The 21,795-nt window shown below is 37.6% G+C and overlaps 1 protein-coding gene and 1 long non-coding RNA gene across 5 annotated transcripts in view; one reads left to right on the forward strand and one right to left on the reverse strand.

Annotated features, from left to right (window-relative positions):
- Positions 1-21,795, forward strand: part of LOC105384338 (protein real-time) — a 64,899-nt gene that overhangs the window by 26,123 nt on the left and 16,981 nt on the right. For all 3 annotated transcript variants that reach the window (XM_048622763.1, XM_048622762.1, XM_048622764.1), the window contains exons 4-5: positions 4,899-5,028; positions 6,964-7,149. In XM_048622763.1, coding sequence (XP_048478720.1) covers positions 4,899-5,028; positions 6,964-7,149 — 316 coding nt within the window. The remainder of the gene's footprint in view (positions 1-4,898; positions 5,029-6,963; positions 7,150-21,795) is intronic.
- LOC119693189 lies at positions 7,638-9,579 on the reverse strand. Of its 2 annotated transcripts, none has more exons than XR_007266573.1 (2): positions 9,035-9,579; positions 7,638-8,860 (listed from the first exon to the last, which is right to left on the reverse strand). It is a non-coding gene; the product is annotated as an uncharacterized LOC119693189 (long non-coding RNA). The 2 variants fall into 2 exon arrangements; XR_007266574.1 differs by having other exon boundaries at positions 8,984-9,579.

The following is a 21,795-nucleotide window of genomic DNA, read 5'->3' on the forward strand; positions in this document are numbered from 1 at the left end:
TATATAAATAAATAGAGATACTTAAGATAACATTAGAGTTAATAGCATGATATAAGCACTTCTAAATACAGTAGGTAGGTAGTCTCAGAATAATATTATGATCTATTTAAACAGACACGAGGTCAGAAAATGGAAAGTTCTGTTCACATGTAATGTTTATAAGGCGATCATGATTTTGTAGAGATGTACCTACAAGTGTGCGAGCAATGAGCGGTCGTGTAGTTTTAAAGTTGGACATCGCTAACTTTGCAACTGGTAATGGATGGGAGATAATTGTTGCCAAAATGAACTAAGAAGGATATGACTTATCACGTTATACCTCGTTTCAGCTAAGATTTTTCCTGTGACGTTATGAAGACGTTTTGAGTTTTACAGATATCCCAAAAAGAATTTCTATAGAATTTGACGACTTATTGTATGACTCGTATCCAATGAAATTAGATTTTGGAATAAGTAATACTATTGTCATAATTATTCATTTATTTCAAGAAACCACGGAATTATAATATTAATATATGTATACATCAAAATGAGATAAATTACAAATGATAAAAACATTGTTGCCTTTATACCAATTTTTTTGTGTTGGCACATATTTCTCATGCGAAGTTATCGTTGTAGGACTGTACACGATAATCTGTGCAGCTGTACACGTGCCGACACGAACAATGCACATAACTGGGTACATAATTACCGATAATAACTTATGTACTTCTTGCCATGTAATATCCTGCTGCACTTACGATTGAGCACAAAACGTACTTGAGTTTTTTCATGTAAAACGTGCTTTATTGTGAAGATTTTGAAATACAACTAGATAGGTAGATAGAATATTATTTATTTGTAGTATTTGTACACAAACAGAAAATAAATTAAAAAACTTATGTACTAAAACAATTAGCTTGCAAAGGTGTCTAGAAATAGTTCAGAAAAGATCCAATTGTTGTAGTCCTATATCGTATTACTACTGGGTACTGAAGAAAACTGAAGTCACTATAAAATTAAGGTACCTAAATTGATTTTCGATAATGTATTCGGTAACGTATCTTGTATATTTGTATACACGAGTAGATATACCTACACCTATCTATTGTATTGACGTTAATAGTGAATTGTAAACAATGAAAAGTATTTAAAATGTGTTGAACTTGACTCGTGCAGGGCCGTAGGCTTGTTGCAAGACACTGGCCTCTAAACAAACTCACTAAGAATACTAATGTAATATATTTAATGTACTTACGTACATAATCAAAAAATTATCTACCTAGACGCATTTAAACTAGGAAAGATCTTGTAAACTTAGTGAAACTCATACTTAGGTTTTTTTAATAATTAAGTATAAGTAAAATATGAAACCTTGTTTATGAGTCACCTACTTATAAACGTTCTGTTCCAAAAAACAACACTTATATTATGCGTATTCTCGCCATTCACTCTCCCTTGCCAACAACCGTCTTCCTGAATCATTTATCTCACTCTTTAAACAAACCGCGATAGCGTAAACACGTTGAGATATTCAGTGGCACTCGCTCAGAATAAGTAATGCAGGAGCTTGAATGAAACCTTCGTTGAGGACGGCCATTCATCTTCCGAGTTGTTTTTTAGAGGCTGTCAGCGAAATGGACCCTTGTCTATAAAAAAAACAATAAGAACTTAGATTAACAATGGTAGCTGAAGGCAAAACTTTTAATTTTAACGCTCGCTGTCTATCTATAAATATTGCTAGCAAAAGATGACATTTACGGAAACACTCAGGGCCTCACCACAAAGACAGTATTTAACAGGTGTTTAGCGCTGTCAAATGCCTACAAAATCTGTCAAATTTCTTTTTAAACACCAGTTAAACAGTGTTTAAAGTTTTTTGTGGTAGTAAAGTGAGAGACCAATTTTATATGAAATTAAGGTGTTTACAGCTCTACAATTAGAATTTCTGCCTACAAAATCGACATCAATATACAAACAAGTGGTGTGTCACAAAGTCGACACACATACAAAATAAATCAAAAATCGGTCCACATTTTCTTTACTGTCAAACCGTTTTAAGTTCAACGTAAAGTGAATAAAGTTACAATTCTTCTAACCGAAGTAATTCATATTACGAGCTCAGTGGTAGAAGTGGGGTGTTATTTGTCGACATTTCCTTAGTACTAAAACTCTATCTGTTTCGTATTAAAATATCGTTGAATCCATGAAAGGAAACGCTTCACGTCACAGATAAAGTAAATCACTTATACTCTGATTTTTAATTCCACGGAATTCTGACATTTCATTAGTGATACCACTAAAAAAGCTATTCACCGAAAAAAGGTAAAATTTGGATCCATTTAAGGGCAATATTTTTTTTTATGTTTTCATAGAAAAACATAAATCTAAATATTTACTTGCTCAAATGAAGTAGGTAATACAAAAATAACAAATATTTCAATACTAGCTGTTGCCACGAGCTTCGCTTCACCTTAATTAGTTTTCCCGTGGGAATTCCGCGATAAAAAGGCTACTTTTTATCGCGGAATTCCCTGGATTAACACATAAGCTATTATGTGTTAATCCAGGGTGTCAGCTAACTCCATTCCAAATTTCAATAAAATCGCTTTAGTTGTTTTGACATGAAGAAGTAACAAAGGTACACACATACATACACACATACTCACAAACTTTCGCATTTATAATATTAAGTAAAATCACGACTCACGACCATTGTATCGAATTAATTTTAATTACTTTATTTTATTCTTTAGCATGGCATCACTTGCTACTAAATTCAGGGATAACAAACCTTTTTAATCGATTTCAAATAAATATTCTCAATTCGGTAAGTATATAATATGTTCGGTATATAGTACCTATGTAATGTTATTATTTATGATTTTATTGCATGTGTTTTAATGATTTTTTGTAATTAATTATGGACCTTGTTGTTTGAAATAAAATGATTATTATATTATATTGGAACTGCACCATATTAACATATGACAATCCATTAAGCCTAATAAACAAATATGTGTTTTTTATTGTATAAGTACGTAGGTGGTCTGAAAAGTTTCCGACCTCAACGTGAAGATGGTAGCACACATCAATTAAAGTCAGGGAATGTAATGGTGCATCTTTTGACAGCAACACTTCAAAGTTTCAGCCATTTTTGACGCGCGGTTTTTATTTTACAGTCGTTTGAGTGAGTCGATGTGAGCATTTCTGTGAAAATGGAAAAAATCGAGTATCGAGGTGTCTTACAATATTCGTTTTTGAAAGGGAATGCCCCTACGCAAATCAAAGATGAGTTAGATTCTGTGTACGGGGACTCTTCTCTGTCATTTACCACAGTAAAATTTTGGGCAGCCGAATTAAAACGTGGCCGTAAGAGCTTTGGAGATGATGAACGTTCGGGACGTCCAAAAAATGCAATTACTCACGATAACATCGCTAAAGTTCACCAAATGGTGTTAGACGACCGCCGAATTAAAGTGAGAGAGATAGCAGAGGCAATGAAAATGTCCAGAAAACGTGTTTGTCACATATTAAATCAAGATTTAGGCATGAGAAGGCTGTCCGCGCGTTGGCTGCCGCGTTTGCTAACGTCAGACCAACGACGTGTTCGAATGAACATTTCCAATGCTCTGTTGGCGCAGTTTAGGCGCACTAGATCCGTGTTTTGGCGCCACCTAATTACTATATGAGAGACTATGTAGAAGAATAAAAATAAATTTTAAGAAAAAAAATCTTGTATCTATGTTAGGTCGGAAACTTTTCAGACCACCCACGTATGTTTATATCTTTGTTGGTATGTGTGTTTGTCCACGAATATCTCGGAAACGATTGATCCGATTGTTACTATTCTTTTTTAGAGTTCCGTACCTGAAAAGGAAAAAAGGAGCCCTTATTGTTGTCCGTATGTCTGTCACCACCCTTTTTCTCAGAAACGGTTAAAGATATCAAGCTAATATTTCATATAGATGTACATAATGATGAAATTAAAAGGAAAAATATCTCAGGTAAGTAGACTTGTATGGAACCCTCAGTGCGCGAGTCCAACTGGCATTTGGCCGGTTTCTTATCGTTGACCTTTCGCGTTGTGATAGTTTGTTGATTTTTATAAACGTTATGGAGCCACAACCTGGCCCTTCCCAGGAAGCGGCCCCATCTGACAGAGCACAAGAGTTAGACTTTCTCTCTCCCAGTAAGAAGCGTCCTCGTGGTTCTTTAGCGCCTAACGTAAAGACCATCATTCTAAATATTTGAAAATATAATATAGAAAATTGACGGATACAACTGATATTCAGACTCGTATTGAAAAAAGTACCCAGCCAAAAAAGGTTTGTGATCTCTGACATGTCAAAAATTGATAACTGTCAGAATTCCGTGAGATAAAAGATTAGAGATTAGGTATCGTTTTCCGAGGGATAATCATTTGTCCATCGCGCCTTTTTTCGTAGTCGCTGATATTACTATATTGTACGAGGATTCTGTATTCAGTTTGTGCAAAATGTAGAAACGGATGGTGGCGAATGGGAATGGAATATAGAAAATAGTTTTTCTAGTAATCTATTGTAACTTTGTAGCTGGAATTCTCATATTTCTGCAACTCAGTAACTTGCTATGAGTAGTATAAGAAAGTTGAATGTGTAGAAGGTGATAAGTACAAGGATGGCTACCAAAGACTCTTCAATAGTACTTATAACAAATTACTGTTTCAATAATTTGCAGAATCAAGCCTCATGCACAAACCACATCCATGAGTTCTAATCTTGCATTTATAATCATGATAACCGTGGGTTTCTGGCCGAAAACGATCGTATCCAAATTTTGGGTCCCATAACACACGGTCTGCTCCATCATCAGCCGAACGAACGAACTCCTCCTCCTGTCCTCTACAACTAAAGTTCGCAATCCCTCGTCCGCAGGTCCACCCGGAGAACTCCGAGTGGACGTGCTTCGAGCAGAGCGCGCAGCTGGACGTGAAGAGCTTCTTCGGCCTCGAGAGCACCGTCGAGAAGATCGCCATGAAGCAGTACGCCGCCAATATTGCTAAAGGTAATTCTTCTTCTTACCGTGTCGACGAAAGACTAAGACCATCATCATCATAACGCCCCATCGTGTCCCCACTGCTGGGAAACGGGTCTCCTTCCAATGAAGGAAGGATTTGGGCCTAGTCCACCACGCTGGCCTAGTGCGGGTTGGTGGACAGTGCGGGTTGGTGGACGGTGCGGGCTGGTGGAAGGTAACTTTACAAGTCCCTAAATAATATATTCAAAAATTGGCCAACAGTCACCGTGCCCAACCGTTACAGACACACCATACACAGCCTGTTTGAAGCAGTCAGGATACTACCAGTCACCATACACAGACTACAGACTTTAGATCAATTGTGGAGTCGCAGCTTGAAGCAGTCAATCCTGACTTCAAGCAGGCCGTGTATAGAATAATGCTCACTAAGCTCGGGCGCGAAACTCGTAATAATTATAATTAATAGACTCACTAAATTGGAAGTAGGAAACATAAGTAAATAGAGTAGGACTGCAGGTAACCTATTAAATAATACCTGTGTAATTTACTACCCGTGCAGCTCTAAGAATCCATATTGTAGCTTGCACGTGTCGCGATGCGATTCGATGGCATACACGAGGACTCTGGAATTTCATAAAAATGGAAATATTTCCTTTTTCCCTTCGCTTCCCTTGTGTTTTCCTGCAAGGGGATTATGTATGTGCATGTCTGTAAAAGGAGCTTTATAAAACATGAAGATGTTACTGAACACTCAAGGCTAGGGATAAGTAGGTATTACTATTGTTGCTTGAAGCTCGATAAACAGTCTCAATCATGCAGGTTTATACTCGGTACTCTTGTCTACAGTAACGACAGTAAAACCGTATGAGTGTGTAGTCTAGGTAAGGGTACTACTGTTTAAGATTTTCTGTAACTGAGTTTGGATACATCTTAGTACTTATCAAACATCAATACGTAGGTATCTAGATACACAACTACATAAGTGCTTCGTCTCAAGTAATAAATCTTAAACGACTGGTGAACAATCACCTGAGTACAATATAAAATATCAGTAGGTAGTAGGTAGTACACCGAAAATTACTCGGTTGCAGTTGATACTCGTTTGAGATTCATTACTTGAAGATTACAGTATAGATTATTTCAGCAAACATTTGTAGAAAATATAAAACCTGTACTAAGGGTAGTGATTTGCCGACTCTACATTATTACCCCGTTGGTATAGTCGTTCCAGAGACGCCCTCTCCCCACTTACCCCCTCGTTAGTCATGTGTAATCGCAGATATTGTGATGTGTAATCCACGCCGGGATTGCGCGAACACCGCCCCGGCATCTGTACAGCCTGCTTATAACTAAGCCGACGATCTTTTAGCTGTTTAGTGGCCGGAATGGGGCTTTCTGTATTTCTTTCTACTCTTATGATTGTGGAAATGTTTATTTTATAGCAGTGCTTTTGGTTTTGTAGTCTAGTCAAAGTAAACACGTATTCAGCGAATGATACCTAGTAGAAAAGCATTTACTTATTTGGGACGATTAGTTGAAAACATACGTTTTAAAACTATGTATTTTTATTATTATGTATTTAAGCTATATTCGAAGTTATTCTTTCAGCCAACATCAGATACATAAATAAATCCAAACGAAACCTCCACTTTTCCGTCCCAAGTTAATAAAGTACGCGAAGCTGCTATTGACAATATTTTGTCATCAATTTTGCTCAAGCACACTGCACTATCTCTGGATTATCCGGCATCTCTGTTGTTTTCCCGGGCAGTTTATCCATTGAAGTACAGTCAGCTTCATAAGTAGCTATACACTTTTGTACCTTGCCAATCTAACAAACCGCCTATCCATTCATTGCAACATTGACGGTTCGTCAGTTTGACAAGGTACAGAAGTGTATAGCTACGTATGAAGCTGACCGTACATCCTCCACCACTCTACAACCCTTTACCCCTTCCACAGGCAAGGAGCTGATCGAAGTGTTCATGGCGGACCTGATGGCGGAGGGCGTGACGTCTCTCCAGCCGTGGCGCGCGGGCGAGGCGCGGCGCAACCGGGAGCTTCGCCGCATCCTGTCTCGTGGTACGGAGCCACTGTCGCCGCCGCCTGTGGTTCCGGCGCTGCCTGTAGCACCGCCGACGCCGCCAGGTTAGTTCACACATACGAGTAGATATACACAAACACACACTAGTGCCACAACCGCAAAGTGAGGAGGTTCGTATCACTCCCTGAGCCCTTAGCACGAAATTTCGTCGAGGACGTGAAGTAAATCTGACACGATGAATTTTGTAGGGAAATATGAACAGCGCCCATGGCGGGCAGTAGCAGAACTAAAATCGGCAGCAGGAACTTTTCGTCGTGTAGTAACGTGTATGGTAACGTGAAGTATTTTGCGGTTTGTATAGGAAATGGTAGCATGAATTTGATTTTGACATATCGTATCGTGAGTTTACTCGAAGATTTTCTCACTGCAAATTATTCAGTGACAACTATTTAAAATGGAAGTTAGAGCATTTATTTCCTTTGGTTTTCGTATTTTTTATTCATTACCAATATGCTACGACCACGTAGATACCCTACTAAACTAAACTAGTATTTATTACACGCATCAAGAGACGTAGATGAGGAGGGTAGCCCAGAGGCAAAATTTACAAAAATTCATGGGAAATGTAGGGTTGTGATGTGTGTGATTGAAAATCGATGGCGCTGTTTGGAGCAAGACCATTATACAACTGTTCAGTGTGCAAAATCTATTAAGTACAGCGTGCCGTATGTTGCATTACGTGGCCCTCGATTTTGGCGTGTCTGACCGTGATGACGTGGTGATTGAAGCTCGTGATGAATACCTTCTAGACTGGAAGTGCCGAGAATCCATCGTGACGGATGAGATCCATGGCATCCATGGCACCAATAGCAGTAAGAAGTAGCAACACAGTACACAAACACCTATACTTACTCACGTTTTGCTTTGTAAGCTATAATTCGTAAAATTCTAATGTACCTAACTGTAGTTATGTGTAATTGTATTAATAAATACCATTATTGCTACTGTCTAGATGTGTTTGAACTCTACCCTCTCTAGAATAGTTAAGGACAGTTAGTTATTGACTATAAACTTTAGTGCCAATTTCTCCATAGTCGGTTATCTAACTGACAGGGATTGATTTATTAATTATAAGTCATATCCATATAAAATTCACGAAAGATGTGTCAAAAATCAACCACTACTCCCTGGTTATGCTCAAAGCGACTACGGAGAAATTGGCACTTAACCTAACTAAAGGTAATAAGTCTCTTGGTAGGCAGGATTAATAGACTTCATTAATGATAAATCATCAACTTTCTGGGCCCACTTACTAATGGGTATAAAGTTCTGGATAAATGAAATTACCACAAAATAAATAAAATATTTACATTCTGTTTAACAGTTTTTTATTCTTTATTTTACAAAAAAACATATTTATCTTAGTAGGTAGTACATGTAACATTTGCAAACATCAGCATAGTATAACAAAATGTATGATTTATCTTTTCTCCTAAATGTATTCTTCACCGAGCAATCAAAATGCACACTTATAATTTATGCCTTCACAGGGGTGCACTTGCAGGCGGTGGCCTGGTCCGTGATGCTGGGTACAGGATACGCTGGTATAGCTGGATTGGGCTGGCTCCCCGTACCAGGCACATTTTCCATGCTGATTCTATATCTCATCACATCAATTATACAATGTATAGCATTCACCGGCAGCTTTCAATCTGACATATCCATTTTAGGGCTGAACCATCAACCATTCACTGTGCCCCCTTAGGCAATTTGGGAGCATTTTCTCTTTGTATTATTCTTATAATCACTCCATACCTGCAAAACAAATGATAATTGCATCATTAAGAATAAGAATATAACTACTAACTATTTCAAAGAAACATGAGTACTGCCGATGCTTTATCTCAAGGTAACTAGTTAATGCTTTTTAAAGAGTACCTAGGTATTAGGAAATCATTGAGAGACGAGGGGATAATCTGTCATGACAACCTTTTATGTTTAATGTTATGTTTCATGTTTAATTTTCTCCTTTGCTTATCACTCCTTGTGCCGTCCCTTCTCTATTGAGCTTGGCTAGTTCCTTCCACTTATTAAGGCACCACTGGCGACCTCTCCATCCGTGGGCCTTGGCGTTGGTATCCGTAGGCAAATAAATATCACTGCGTTGAATTCAATAAAACAATAAACATATTTAACAAATAATTATGAAAGCCGACCTGTCAGTGTCAATAGATTGATAATTTGACAGATGACAGATGACAAATGTCAAAAAAAAAGTTAGGATGTGCGTTCAAATCATAGTTATCATCCATAGACAATTGTTAAAGTGCTTTTGTAAGGAATCGCTGCTTACTTTGAAATTATTATGAAGGTTTTGAACTTAACAATCTCAGTGTGGTACAACCTTATTTTTACTCTGGTAACGTTGTAACGACCGGCACACGACGAAGGCTTATGCTGCCATTTCAATACGTTCAAAGTTAACGTGTAGTAATGAAATACGGAAACGATGAAATGTTCCTGCTAAGGGTACTGGTGCTGCCATCGAGCTGCTTGCCGCTCCGCCTAGTACAGAAAGAAAGCGAATGGCGAGTTTCATAAAGATGAGATTCGGAGCCGACAACATAGCTCTGGACTTGCAACTTGGTAGGTTCCCTTAATGCGAAGCCGGTGATGTTTACAATACTTTTGCTATGTAATACAAGGATATTCCATGTGCCAGTACGTAAATACATATACGGAATTTATTGGTTTATGTCTATAAAATCCAGCTGTACCTAAATCTAAAATCTCATACATACATTTAGCTACAGTTTCCGCTATGCCCTCATTTCAGGTCAATATCCGTCCATTCCACTTCGGAACTAGCTTCTGAAGTATTCTGAATTTCATAAACTGAGCCGTGCCGTGCCGGTTCTTCAATATTACTTATTCAATGTCCCGACTCCCGACACACTTGGCGTTTTATTTGTAGACTTTAAATTAACTTAGCTTACTATAATTATACTTACTTATAAGTTGTTTGTTGTGAGTCTAAGTGGGCTGGTTACGGGTAAACGCGTATTTATGTAGGTTAGAATAAGGCTATGTAGGAACCAACATAGGCTAATACAATAGGCTAGTACACACAGGGTGACTTAGCATCTTTGTATTTCTCCTTCTCGAAGTCTGAAAGGATAATATTCGCCCTTGACGTGTTACAAAGACTATAAAATACTAAATCTATTAACTCCCTTTCTTCAAATGCTAAATTAACCCTAACTTTCCGTAAAGTATAATGTGAATTCAATTACAAAAAATACCTTTTTTCTTTACCTTCTATCAACGGTTTATACCCTCTCTACATTCAAACATTAACTTTAATCAACTTCCCAACCAACAGTGAAAATAGCAGTACAGCTTCCAACTCCAATCACCCAATCCACGAGGCTCCATTCAGCCCGTCAAGTCGGTTAACATCCAATATTGGAGCACAATGCCAGCTGCGAGCCGTCATTGAGCGGCTTAACATACGGCCGACAGCTAACTACTGAATACATAGTCCGCTGTTACGAGTATTTACTGAGTTATAAACAGAACAAAAAGGCGGCCTTATTGCTAGAAGCAATCCCTAACAGATAACCTTTGGATGGAAGAGATAATATGAACATTTTTGAGCTGTGGTGCAAGTCTAGTTATCAGTTGCTTGTAAAGATCTTTTTATTGATTTAGCTGAGGTTGCAAGCCATGCAAGATTATTTCTTAAATGTTATTGGCAAAGACAAAATGGGAAAAGTCTAAATTGAGATAGGGTAGGGACACTAATGAAACATGGCGGGTAAATTGGAATATTTCATTTGTTTGTAGTGCCAAGCGCTATCTACTTAATTCAACACTCTTGTTATTCGAAAATAACAACAGTAAAAACTTTATGACGGTTTCTTTTGACGAGACTTGGAGAAAATAAATATTTTTCGTCTTGTCCTAACAAAACACAAATAGTACATAATCCAATAAGGCAACAGTCGTGCCGAAACGAAGGTCGAGAACCACTTGTTATGAAGAAAACCAGACCAAGTGTAATAGATAGTTTATAAACGTTATATAAATATCACTACTAACTACTGAGGCATGACTACTGACATTGTCCTTTTGTACACATCTTCTCCATATCGTGTCGGTGACAGACAGTGGTGAGAGGATTAGCCAGTCAGAATAGCCTCATTCACTGACTGTCTAGGGTGCACCGACGTTACTCAAGTGGGCTCCTTTGATTCAATTTAAACAAACGTTCAATTATAAACTCACTTAACTCTCGGTATAATATCAAAATTTTATCTCAAGTTTTCTTAGTCAAGTACGTACGTAATATCTTGACATTTTTATTGTGTCAGAGTTAGTACGTTTACGGTTCATTCTTCTTTTATCTGCTCAATGCAGTATTTGTGCAGAATGACGCAGCATCACGTCACAGCTTGTAACAAATTGTATAAACCGGTGTTTCGTATTCCAAAAAATATGGCTAATCATTTTTCACAGCCCGGCAAACCAAACGCGTGAACGGCAAATATGTAAAATGTTTAATAAATTGCAGTAGACAGGCAATCAGTCTAAAAATTAAATATGCCAGACAATCTAAAATAAACATGAAAGAATAACATTGCATTTGAGCGATAGAGAGTAAGCCTGTATGTGTATACACATTTCAGTTCATATCGTGATAGAATATATAATATATTATGAAGTTATTATTAAAATAAAATATTAAGTACCTACTTATTTTTTAACTAAACTATCTATATATTTTACAAATAAAAATGATAATAATATAATATATTATTGTAATATGTACCTATTTACCTATCATATGAATATTTAATAAGTTTTCCTGTGTAGTGCACCAACTATTTACGGAATTAACTGATTAACTAATTTGTGCATATACCTACAGGTTGTTAACAATTATACGCTAGAACTTCCTATCCTATCGGGAAATAAATAATATATGATTAGCTTATATACTGTATTGTATTGTATTTGTATTTATTATTCATAATATTCATTACATGTCAAGGAAAAAATAATAATAATATAAAAATAAAGTCATACCTAAACTAAAATGAAATACTAATATAACATTACAATGTACTTAGTAGTACAAAATTTAAACAATGGTAAATTATACAAAAAATGATAATCATAAAAATAATAAAATGTCAAGAATAAAATAAAAAATTATAAGAATATACAATGTCAGTAGTTAGAAGTCGAGAAAATAAAAAATCAATATAATTTAAGTCTTCCTGCTAATGAATTCACCCACAGTGTAGAAGGCGTGCTGGACAAGCCACCTTTTTAAATATTGTTTGAAAGCTGGCAGTGACGGCGCATCCTTGATCTCAGTAGGTAAAGCGTTGTAGACCTCCGGGCCACACACGTGCACGGACTGCGCGCACCTCGCCAGCCGGTGCTGGACGGCGAGCAGCTGCCCCGCGCGTCTGGCTCTTTGGCTTTGCTTGTACAACTGCAGATTTTTCCTGACAAACAAGGCTACCTGCAGTATGTACAAGGAGGGTACCGTCAGCAGATTGAGTGCGATGAAATGGTCACGTGCCGACTCATCGCATCGAACTCGGGCTATAGCACGCACTGCTCTTTTCTGCATAACGAATACCCTGTGCCAGTCAGCCGCGCGGCCCCACAGCTCGATCCCATATGTGAGGAGAGACTGGATCGTGGCAAAGTAGCACGATCTCACCACCTCACTCGGGACGGTGGCTGCGAGCCGCGACAACGCGAAGCACGCGCCCCCGAGTCGGCCGCACAGCCAGTCGATGTGCGCATCCCAGAACAGGCCGCTGTCCAGTCTGAACCCTAGAAAGCAGGTCTCATTGACTTGCGACAAGGTCTCCTTCTCAAGAGTCACCTGAAGTGGGCGACCTCGTCTACCTGCCAGGTTAAAGTGCAGCAGATGGGTTTTCTTCGGATTCAAGGCTAAGCCATTGATCCGAAACCATTTAGCTAGCTGCCCGGCAACTACACACAGCCGCTCCTCCAGGTCTTCGACTGAGCTTCCAGTGACAGTCGCTGCAACGTCGTCAGCATACATCGTCACGTGAGCATCAGGTATGGAATCAGGTAGGTCATTCATCAGTAGGGAAAATATAATGTTGGAGACCGACGAACCTTGCATCTCGAGTGACCTAACCAGCCCTCTCTCTCCCACCACATGAAGTCGCTAAGTAGATTGAGGGCAGGTCCCCTGACCCCATAGTGCTCCAGTTTGGCCGTGACGATGGAGTGATCGGCCACATCAAAAGCTTTCGATAGGTCGCAGCAGCATAGGACAGCGACATGCCGGTTAGCGTCGCGCGCACGCACTTACTTACTATTAGTAACTTCCATCCTTGCTTAACAAAATACGATAGTGCTAGTGCTTGCTTTTGTTTTAAATATACCTATAATTATATCAATTAATAAAGTAACATTCCAATAAGTAATAACTAGATTTTATTCAATGATGCTAAGTATACTTCAGAATTACTATAGCTTAGTCTCATAGTGTCACCATCATCGGCCTATAGCAGTCCACTGCTGGACGTAGGCCTCTCCCAAAGCACGCCACTGGATGCGATCTTTAGCTTTCCGCATCCAATCATAACCAGCCACCTTTCGGAAGTCGTCACCCTATCTAGCCGGAGGGCGTCCCACACTACGTTTCGCTTATAGTGTAGTCGTGCTGAAATTTTCAGTTGTTTTCCGGAATGTGTTCACGTACTGAAAGATAAATAGGCACGTTACACACTCAAGCGGCTAATATTAAACCGTCGCCACCTCAAAATGTCTCGGAAAACAGTCTGTATTTTTGGAAAACATAAACATTTTCCCGCTGAAAGTAATTTTTAGTCATTATAGCGTTTATTGCGTAGCTTGTACAAGAAATGAAAACAAATTAATATACAGGAATTCGAAATTATGCCCTCAAAGTTATTGACCAAATTTTCTAGGAACTGCATAAGTATACAGTATACAGGGTGTCCCAAAAGTCAACGTCATCCCTTAAAGGGCTGATAGGTCAGCTCATGAGAGGCCAGAATATCACAATATGACCTTAGTAAAAACTCGATAATTTTCGAGATATTGACACTTTTATAAATTTGCTGAAAATCGACACCTTGGATCAGTTTTTTGCGTGCCGCCGGTACAAAAATCCATATTGTTAGAATTTGTTTGGTGTTGCATCACCCTGTATAGCCCTGCTAATGATCGCAGTCAAAAAAAATATCGAGTAATGCTGTATGTTTAAAAAAAACACGGTTTTCAATGTCATAAAAGGTAATCGTATTTTTTTATAAACAACTTTGACTATACATACTGTAAAAAAAATATACCACGCAAACCTGGCACCTTATTTGAAAAGATTGCTCATTTAATGCAGTTTCCAAAATGGTATGAAACGTTGCTATTGTTTCAATTAACAAAAAAGTTATTGCTATTTTAGTACAAAACGACCTCGATGTAAAATTGTTTGAAGGAAATTTATCTGACTGAATTTATTAAGGGTAAGTCATGTTGGAATGAGTAAAAGTAAAATAGGTGGTGTGGCCGGGAGTGGGAAAAGAGACATCGTTGTCACAGTTAATAAAAAAAACGCATTTTGAATATCTTTCTCGAAAAAAGTGGACTATAGCACCTCCACATTCCCCATAAATGTAGCGCATGGTAACGTACATTCCTGAGTAGTGCTAATGTGTGATATTGTACAAGTAAAACGCTTACACATGTACATTGTACACCCACAGTATCCAAAAAAGGGACAGATCAGTTTGTTATTAACATTACCTCTAATTACTTGTTATTTATTTTAAAGTTATTTTTAAACAAAACTCTCAAAATTATGATTATGACCATTAATGAGTATTATTTTTTGCTGATTATGTACTTAATATAATAATGTGGTGTTATAATTTTGAGAAATAAAAATTAAAGTCAATAAATGTTTGTTTTTTTAAATAAGGTGTAAAAAACGCAAAATATGTTTTATAAGAGTTTGGTAAGTTTTTTCTTAGCTATTTTTGCGTCATCTATGTTGCCACGGCTGACGCCACCAACTATTTTACTTTTACTCATTCCAACATGACTTACCCTTAATAAATTCAGTCAGATAAATTTCCTTCAAACAATTTTACATCGAGGTCGTTTTGTACTAAAATAGCAATAACTTTTTTGTTAATTGAAACAATAGCAACGTTTCATACCATTTTGGAAACTGCATTAAATGAGCAATCTTTTCAAATAAGGTGCCAGGTTTGCGTGGTATATTTTTTTTACAGTATGTAGAGTCAAAGTTGTTTATAATAAAATACGATTACCTTTTATGACATTGAAAACCGTGTTTTTTTTAAACATACAGCATTACTCGATATTTTTTTTGACTGCGATCATTAGCAGGGCTATACAGGGTGATGCAACACCAAACAAATTCTAACAATATGGATTTTTGTACCGGCGGCACGCAAAAAACTGATCCAAGGTGTCGATTTTCAGCAAATTTATAAAAGTGTCAATATCTCGAAAATTATCGAGTTTTTACTAAGGTCATATTTTGATATTCTGGCCTCTCATGAGCTGACCTATCAGCCCTTTAAGGGATGACGTTGACTTTTGGGACACCCTGTATGTATACCACACTTTTTTTACACTAGCTTGTGTCCGTGGACATACGCTTATAATAGGTTTTACTTCTATTGCTTTATGATTCAATTATGCATTTTCCGCAAGTCCGTAACAGACTTTGAATTTATGAATAAGTTAGTTGCTTTTTAACTTAACTATGGAAATTATAGGTATATATTTAATAGTGTTGCCACGAATAGTGATTTGGCCGAATACCGAATACCGAATATTCGGCCGGCGCTCTCAGCCGAATACCGAATATTCGGCCACCGAATATTCGGCTGGTGATCTCGTATAATTTAATAAGTTGAAGTTTTATTTAAACAGTGTTCTTCTTAATCTTACGGCAGATCCATACAACGGGTGGTCAACCAACTCGAATCAGTAGCCGAACCTTATACTTATATTATGTTAATAAAATACCTGTGTCTCAGTAGCAGGTATTGTATATTTTATGAAAAAACATACAGACAAATTGAGAACCTCCTCCTTTTTTCGAAGTCGGTTAAAAAAGCGCAATCGTCTCTTACGAACAAATGCCGAAAAACTTGTCTTTATTCATCACAATATGCCTTTAATTAAAAAAAAAAAAAAACACGCACTCACGCCTTGTATAGTGCCACAAACTTATCTGTTCCGGTGACAGTTCAAGTAAATGTCTAATATTTATTCATTCTATAAGATTTTAAGTTTGCCCGTAGTAGTTATTTGCACTTGAGGTTTTAATAAACCTATCTAATCTTTATCAATATACAGTTAATTAGTAAGTAATGAGATATGGAACAATTTAGTTCGCTCTCACCGGAACAGATAAGTTTGTGGCACTATACTAATGTACTCCCTTGCGGGGTAGGCAGAGGTGCATTGCTGCACCCACTTTTCGCCAGAGTGTTATGTAAGTCCCAATGTAATAGGGGGCGGGCCTATTGCCATTTTCCGGGCACATCCAAGACCCGAGAACAAATATCTGTGTTTAAACAAATATCTGCCCCAGCCGAGAATCGAACCCGGGACCATCGGCTCAGTAGTCAGGGTCACTAACCACTACGCCATTCGCCTTTAATTCATTTTAAATATTAAAAATACTGATGTTGTATTCAGGTTTTCGCAATTAATGATTGTTTGATAGTTAAATGTTACGATTAAATTGTTTTTTTTATTCCTCTTTGTAAGATATTTTCACTTTTTAAGTATTCGGTATTCGGCCGAATACTACTTACTATTCGGCCGAATACCGAATACTGAAAAAACTGGCCGAATAGGCCGAATACCGAATAGTTGCCGAATATTCGTGGCATCTCTAATATTTAATAATACTTTAGAGTAATAACTTTATAATATGATTTTGCGGACCGTTTTATAAACAAAAGCGATTGCATGGAAATACTGTAAAATATTATAATACTTTATGATTACGATTCCTATTTAAAGCTTATTTAAACTATAATTGTTACGTTCTTTATGAATTCCCAATCATCTACTAGACATAGGTCTGTATTGTAGGTTAATAACTTATATTAACGACAATGTTATGCAACAATACCACCCATACTGAATAGTCTGTTCCATACTTTCATAGACACCCTGTAAATTATACTCGCCTATCGCTCCTGGCTTGTGGCTAAGCCTCTTAGGCTCGCCAAATATGAACTTATTTCTGCCGTAATTGACTTTAATGTGAAACGCGTCACTTTGCATAATGCCCGCTGAATATTATCGTATTATGCTTGGGGTAATCCAATTTTGAGTTTTAGTCTGTGGCCAAATTATGTTATGCTCATGTTTTATGCGTCAGAGTAGTAGCCTTTAAGTAATGGTTTTGAAGCAGGTCCTCTTTTCTTGAGGCGGTATGCTCATAGTATAATGATAAGGAATACAATAATCCATATTATTCACATACATAGATAGTTACCTGTCTCAGGGTAGCTGAAAAAAATATATCATTTGTTTCTTGGTTCTAGTTCAACACTACGTTAGTTACCTATAGTTTACCTATCCCGGCACCCTTATCTCCCTCTCCTTGTCATACATTTTCTACCCTCCTATACCCTTACCCCTCCTCTCTCCTCACCCCCTCTTGTCCCCAGGTCCGAGCCGGATGTCCTCCCACCCCAGCGTCACCTCAAAGAGAAGTAGTCTCGCTACGCTCATCAGAAAACGGTTCAAAACTCGCTTAAAACGCCACGTCGGCACCTCAGTGTCACCAGCAAACCTGCCTAAAGTTCCTCGGAAGACGAAAGTGGCGAGGTTTCTGAAGAAAAGGAGTAAAGAATCAGATAAGAGTGTTAAAAGTGTTAAGAGTGCTAAGAGCAAAGCCAAGTTAGTAGCAGTAATTCGGGAGGCCCCACCGCCGCCGCCGCCGCCGCCGCGGTGGTATGACTCAGGGCTGGTGTATCTGGCCCTGCTGGTGGCTGGAGTGATGGTCATGCTGTCCCTCATCATCAACAATGCCGCGTACTGGATGTTCAGAACTGATCGGTAGGAGTAGTGAAGTAGGCCAATCAAGTATGTAAATAGCGTGTGAATAGAAGTAATTATTTATACAGTTTTTCTATGTGGTTTTTGTTTCTTGGTTTAGTACCTAATGTATTTATCAATTGTAGAAAAGGAAAATAGATGAGATTTAAGATAAATAGAGCCTTATTTTATGCTAATAAACCAAAGTCTAACCCTAGCAATTCATTCACGATTAAACGCCATTCGATCCCTGTCTAAGATAACGTTCACCATTCATTGATCTCCACTTTATTCATGGAATCGGTGGTAGTTTCCGAGCGGCTGGGCTGTCTCCGCCCGCCCACCGCCATGCCGTGGGCGGGCAGCGTCACAGAGATAAATATGCATATTCGTCTATTGGGTGGAAAGTTGTGACGAATATAGATGCTTTGTTTAATTTGTGTGGTAGTTAGATAAATTTTAGGACCGAATTTATGATAGGTTTTAATGTAGATGAATTTGATATTGAAAGTAAGGCAACAATTATAAGTCTATCGAGGACCTAGCATATGTCCAGCTTTAGATGATTCTTAGCTAATAATAATATAAACTTACGCACATAAACTTACCAAGAAATCATATACCTAATACAGGAGAAAATTTAAAAGAAAAGTAATTTACAAAGCTTCTATGGAGTAACTTATAAAAAACTTTCAAAGCGAATTTCACAAAATTGTAGACGAGAAGGAGTCCCTGTGCCACCCGGCTTGGCTTATTACATCACTTTAGCAACACTCTCTATAATTTCGTTGTTTCCTGACCTTGCCGAGTGGCCGGCGGTAAACACTGCAAATTGGAAAGAGATTAAACTGCTACATGGGGGGTTACTCCATACTGACGTAAAACTAACCGACTAGAGCTGTCGTGCAATCGGCACGTTTAATGCAACGAGATAGTCGTGGTCGCACATCAGTGGTCCAAAACTTCGTTTGTGGTGTTATAGAGTGACCCCCTGCGCCGCGAGCTGCTTCATCTAATTACAGCTGAAACGGAGCGTGGGACGGCGTTCAGCTGGGGAAAATTAACATGTTCTCTAGCAGTTTCAAAGTCAAAGACAAATGTTTTTATTCATCGTACAAATTATATGTATACGAGAAGTTGCAGAAATGCTCACTGCTTACTGTACAAGCCGAAACAACATTAATTCTACGATTATTGAAAGTTTTATCTTTTTAGAAAAAAACGCAAGATATTGTGCATTATTAGTACTTCACGCCTATGGAAGTCTACTTGTGAACATACAATACAAGTATGCGAAAGCATATCCCACTGCGGAAGCGATATGAAGCTTTTCAAAGGCTACCCTTGTACCATATAGCCCTATTACCTACAAGTAACACTTACGACCCTTGTCACGGCATGCAATATAAAATTTATAAAAATAGACCCTACGCTAAGCGGGTCATGACTTGAGTAGAAACTAGTAGCTTTGGAGTGTAGTTACATACATAAGTTATAAGCTGCTTTGGACTATCACTGAACCCTACATAAGCCAAGCCTGCCTCATACCGAAGTACCTAATCACTCAGAAACATCTAAGACAAGACTTAGACTGATACTAACAGAGTATGGTGAAACTAGGCCTTAAATAAATAAAAAAAATAAAATATTTTTAATTCAGATAATAAAATCCATAGAGTGACATTGAAATTAAAATTACAGTTAAATTATAAAAACACTCATTAAAATACATGCACCAGATCAAAAATATAATAAAATACAATAAATTTACAACACAATCCACATAGAATGATTAAATTAAGTGCCTTAGAGTGCCTTTCCACCTCACCATTTTCAGCTATGGTATTTAATGATGTGTAAGAAATCTGTTCCCACGTGAACCAATATGATTGGTGGATATCAACAACATCAATAGCAACGTAGCAAAGCACATCTCTGGTGGAAAAGTACCTTAATGTGAGTATAACAAGAAATTTTCAGTGACCATACAATCCTGCCGTCAAATCCCGAGATGAGCCCGTTGTAAAATTATGGTCGAGGATTAGGTAAAGTTTTGTTTAATTAAATTAATGGCACACCGCCATGTTTAATTAAATAATAAGAATCGGTGTGATTACAATAAAATACACTTAATACTGTTTAATTTTACTTTTCTGCAGCACTGGCATTCTGCTGAACTACCCTAACATTGCATGTACAAATTTATGCTCAATTTTTACCAATTTAATCCGTCTGGCACCCAATACCGGTTGTACTAACGGGGTGGCAGTCAACAAGAATGGTCCAATTAGTCCCCGCGCCAACGTGGCCAACATTTGGACTAATTGAAAACAACGGCTTATGCATCTTTCATGTCGTCCCACGCTAGCCGTGGGCAGGGGTCTGAAGCTTCGTGCATTGTGTAATTTAATGTATTGTGTGGTCGTTGTTGTGGGCTATTGCAGTGCTGTTGGACATAAGCTCCGTCAATCAATTCTTAGCATTTAGTCTTTAGAATACATTAAAAAATTATGTTGTCATAGAAGGTATTTCCTGAAGTATAATATCGATGTAACCCTCCCTCTTACATGCCACTTAGCATATTTTTTTTCGGGAGAAGCAACATATATTTATATCCTTAAAAAGTCTCATAAGTATATTAAATACTGGCATAAACATTAGCTCTACATTAAAACTGCTCCTGAAACCGAGCATTTTAAAGGTCGGTTTGGATGCTGAAAAACATTTTTATGTTGTGTTAGGACAAAGAGAGGGGGCGGTCGTGAGTTATTGTTACTGGGGAAACTTGTAGATTGGACAGCAGCGGTGGCCTTGCTGCGGCTTGCTAGTATATACAGGGTATTATATCGTGTTTTGGAAAAAAAAATAAACCACGTAATGTAGTGAAACTGAAAACTTTCCCCGAGAATCGTATCATGGGAAAGTCGGAAACACATTTGAATTTTCAATACCACATACAAATTTTCAAAACCACCGGAGCGGAGAATTTAATTAATAAATTTCGAGTGTACGTATCTTGGGGAATTTTGTACAGTTTTACCAGAGAATCATGTGTTTTTATTTTTCGGGAGCATAATATTTATACATTCTGTTTAATATACCTATGTGTTTCATAGTATTATCATTTCCATTTCATAATTGGACTTTTTGTTATGCAGATGAATTCCAGTTATTTTCGACGCTTAAATCCCGGTCTTGAAGGCTCCTCGTATCCGATACATGAGGGTTTCAATGTATCCTACATAAAGAGACAACAACTCGTCAACAATAAAGTTTCAAAACGATTCCATTTTCCACGAAATACTTGGTATTTATTCACTAAAAACTAGTAGGTATTTAGACAACAGCGCAGTTCGTGCCTAAAGCACCGAATTCCTTCTTTCTTTAAATTTTTAAACTGTATTTTTGATTGTGTTTATATTATGTTATGTGTTTATGTTATGTTTTGTAATGTGCCTACCAAGTGTTGAGCATATCTGTAATTGGTACATGTTATAGATAGGTAAGTACCTCTCTAACCTTTTTGTAAATTTGTAAATGTATTATAACATGTACTGTTAATGTGTTTTATATAAATAAATAAATAAATTCAAAGTAAGTACATATTCCAACACAAACAGCGTTCAACTCTAAATAAA

The sequence above is a fragment of the Plutella xylostella genome, chromosome 8 (assembly GCF_932276165.1).
Source record: "Plutella xylostella chromosome 8, ilPluXylo3.1, whole genome shotgun sequence".
Classification (NCBI taxonomy): Eukaryota; Metazoa; Arthropoda; class Insecta; order Lepidoptera; family Plutellidae; genus Plutella; species Plutella xylostella.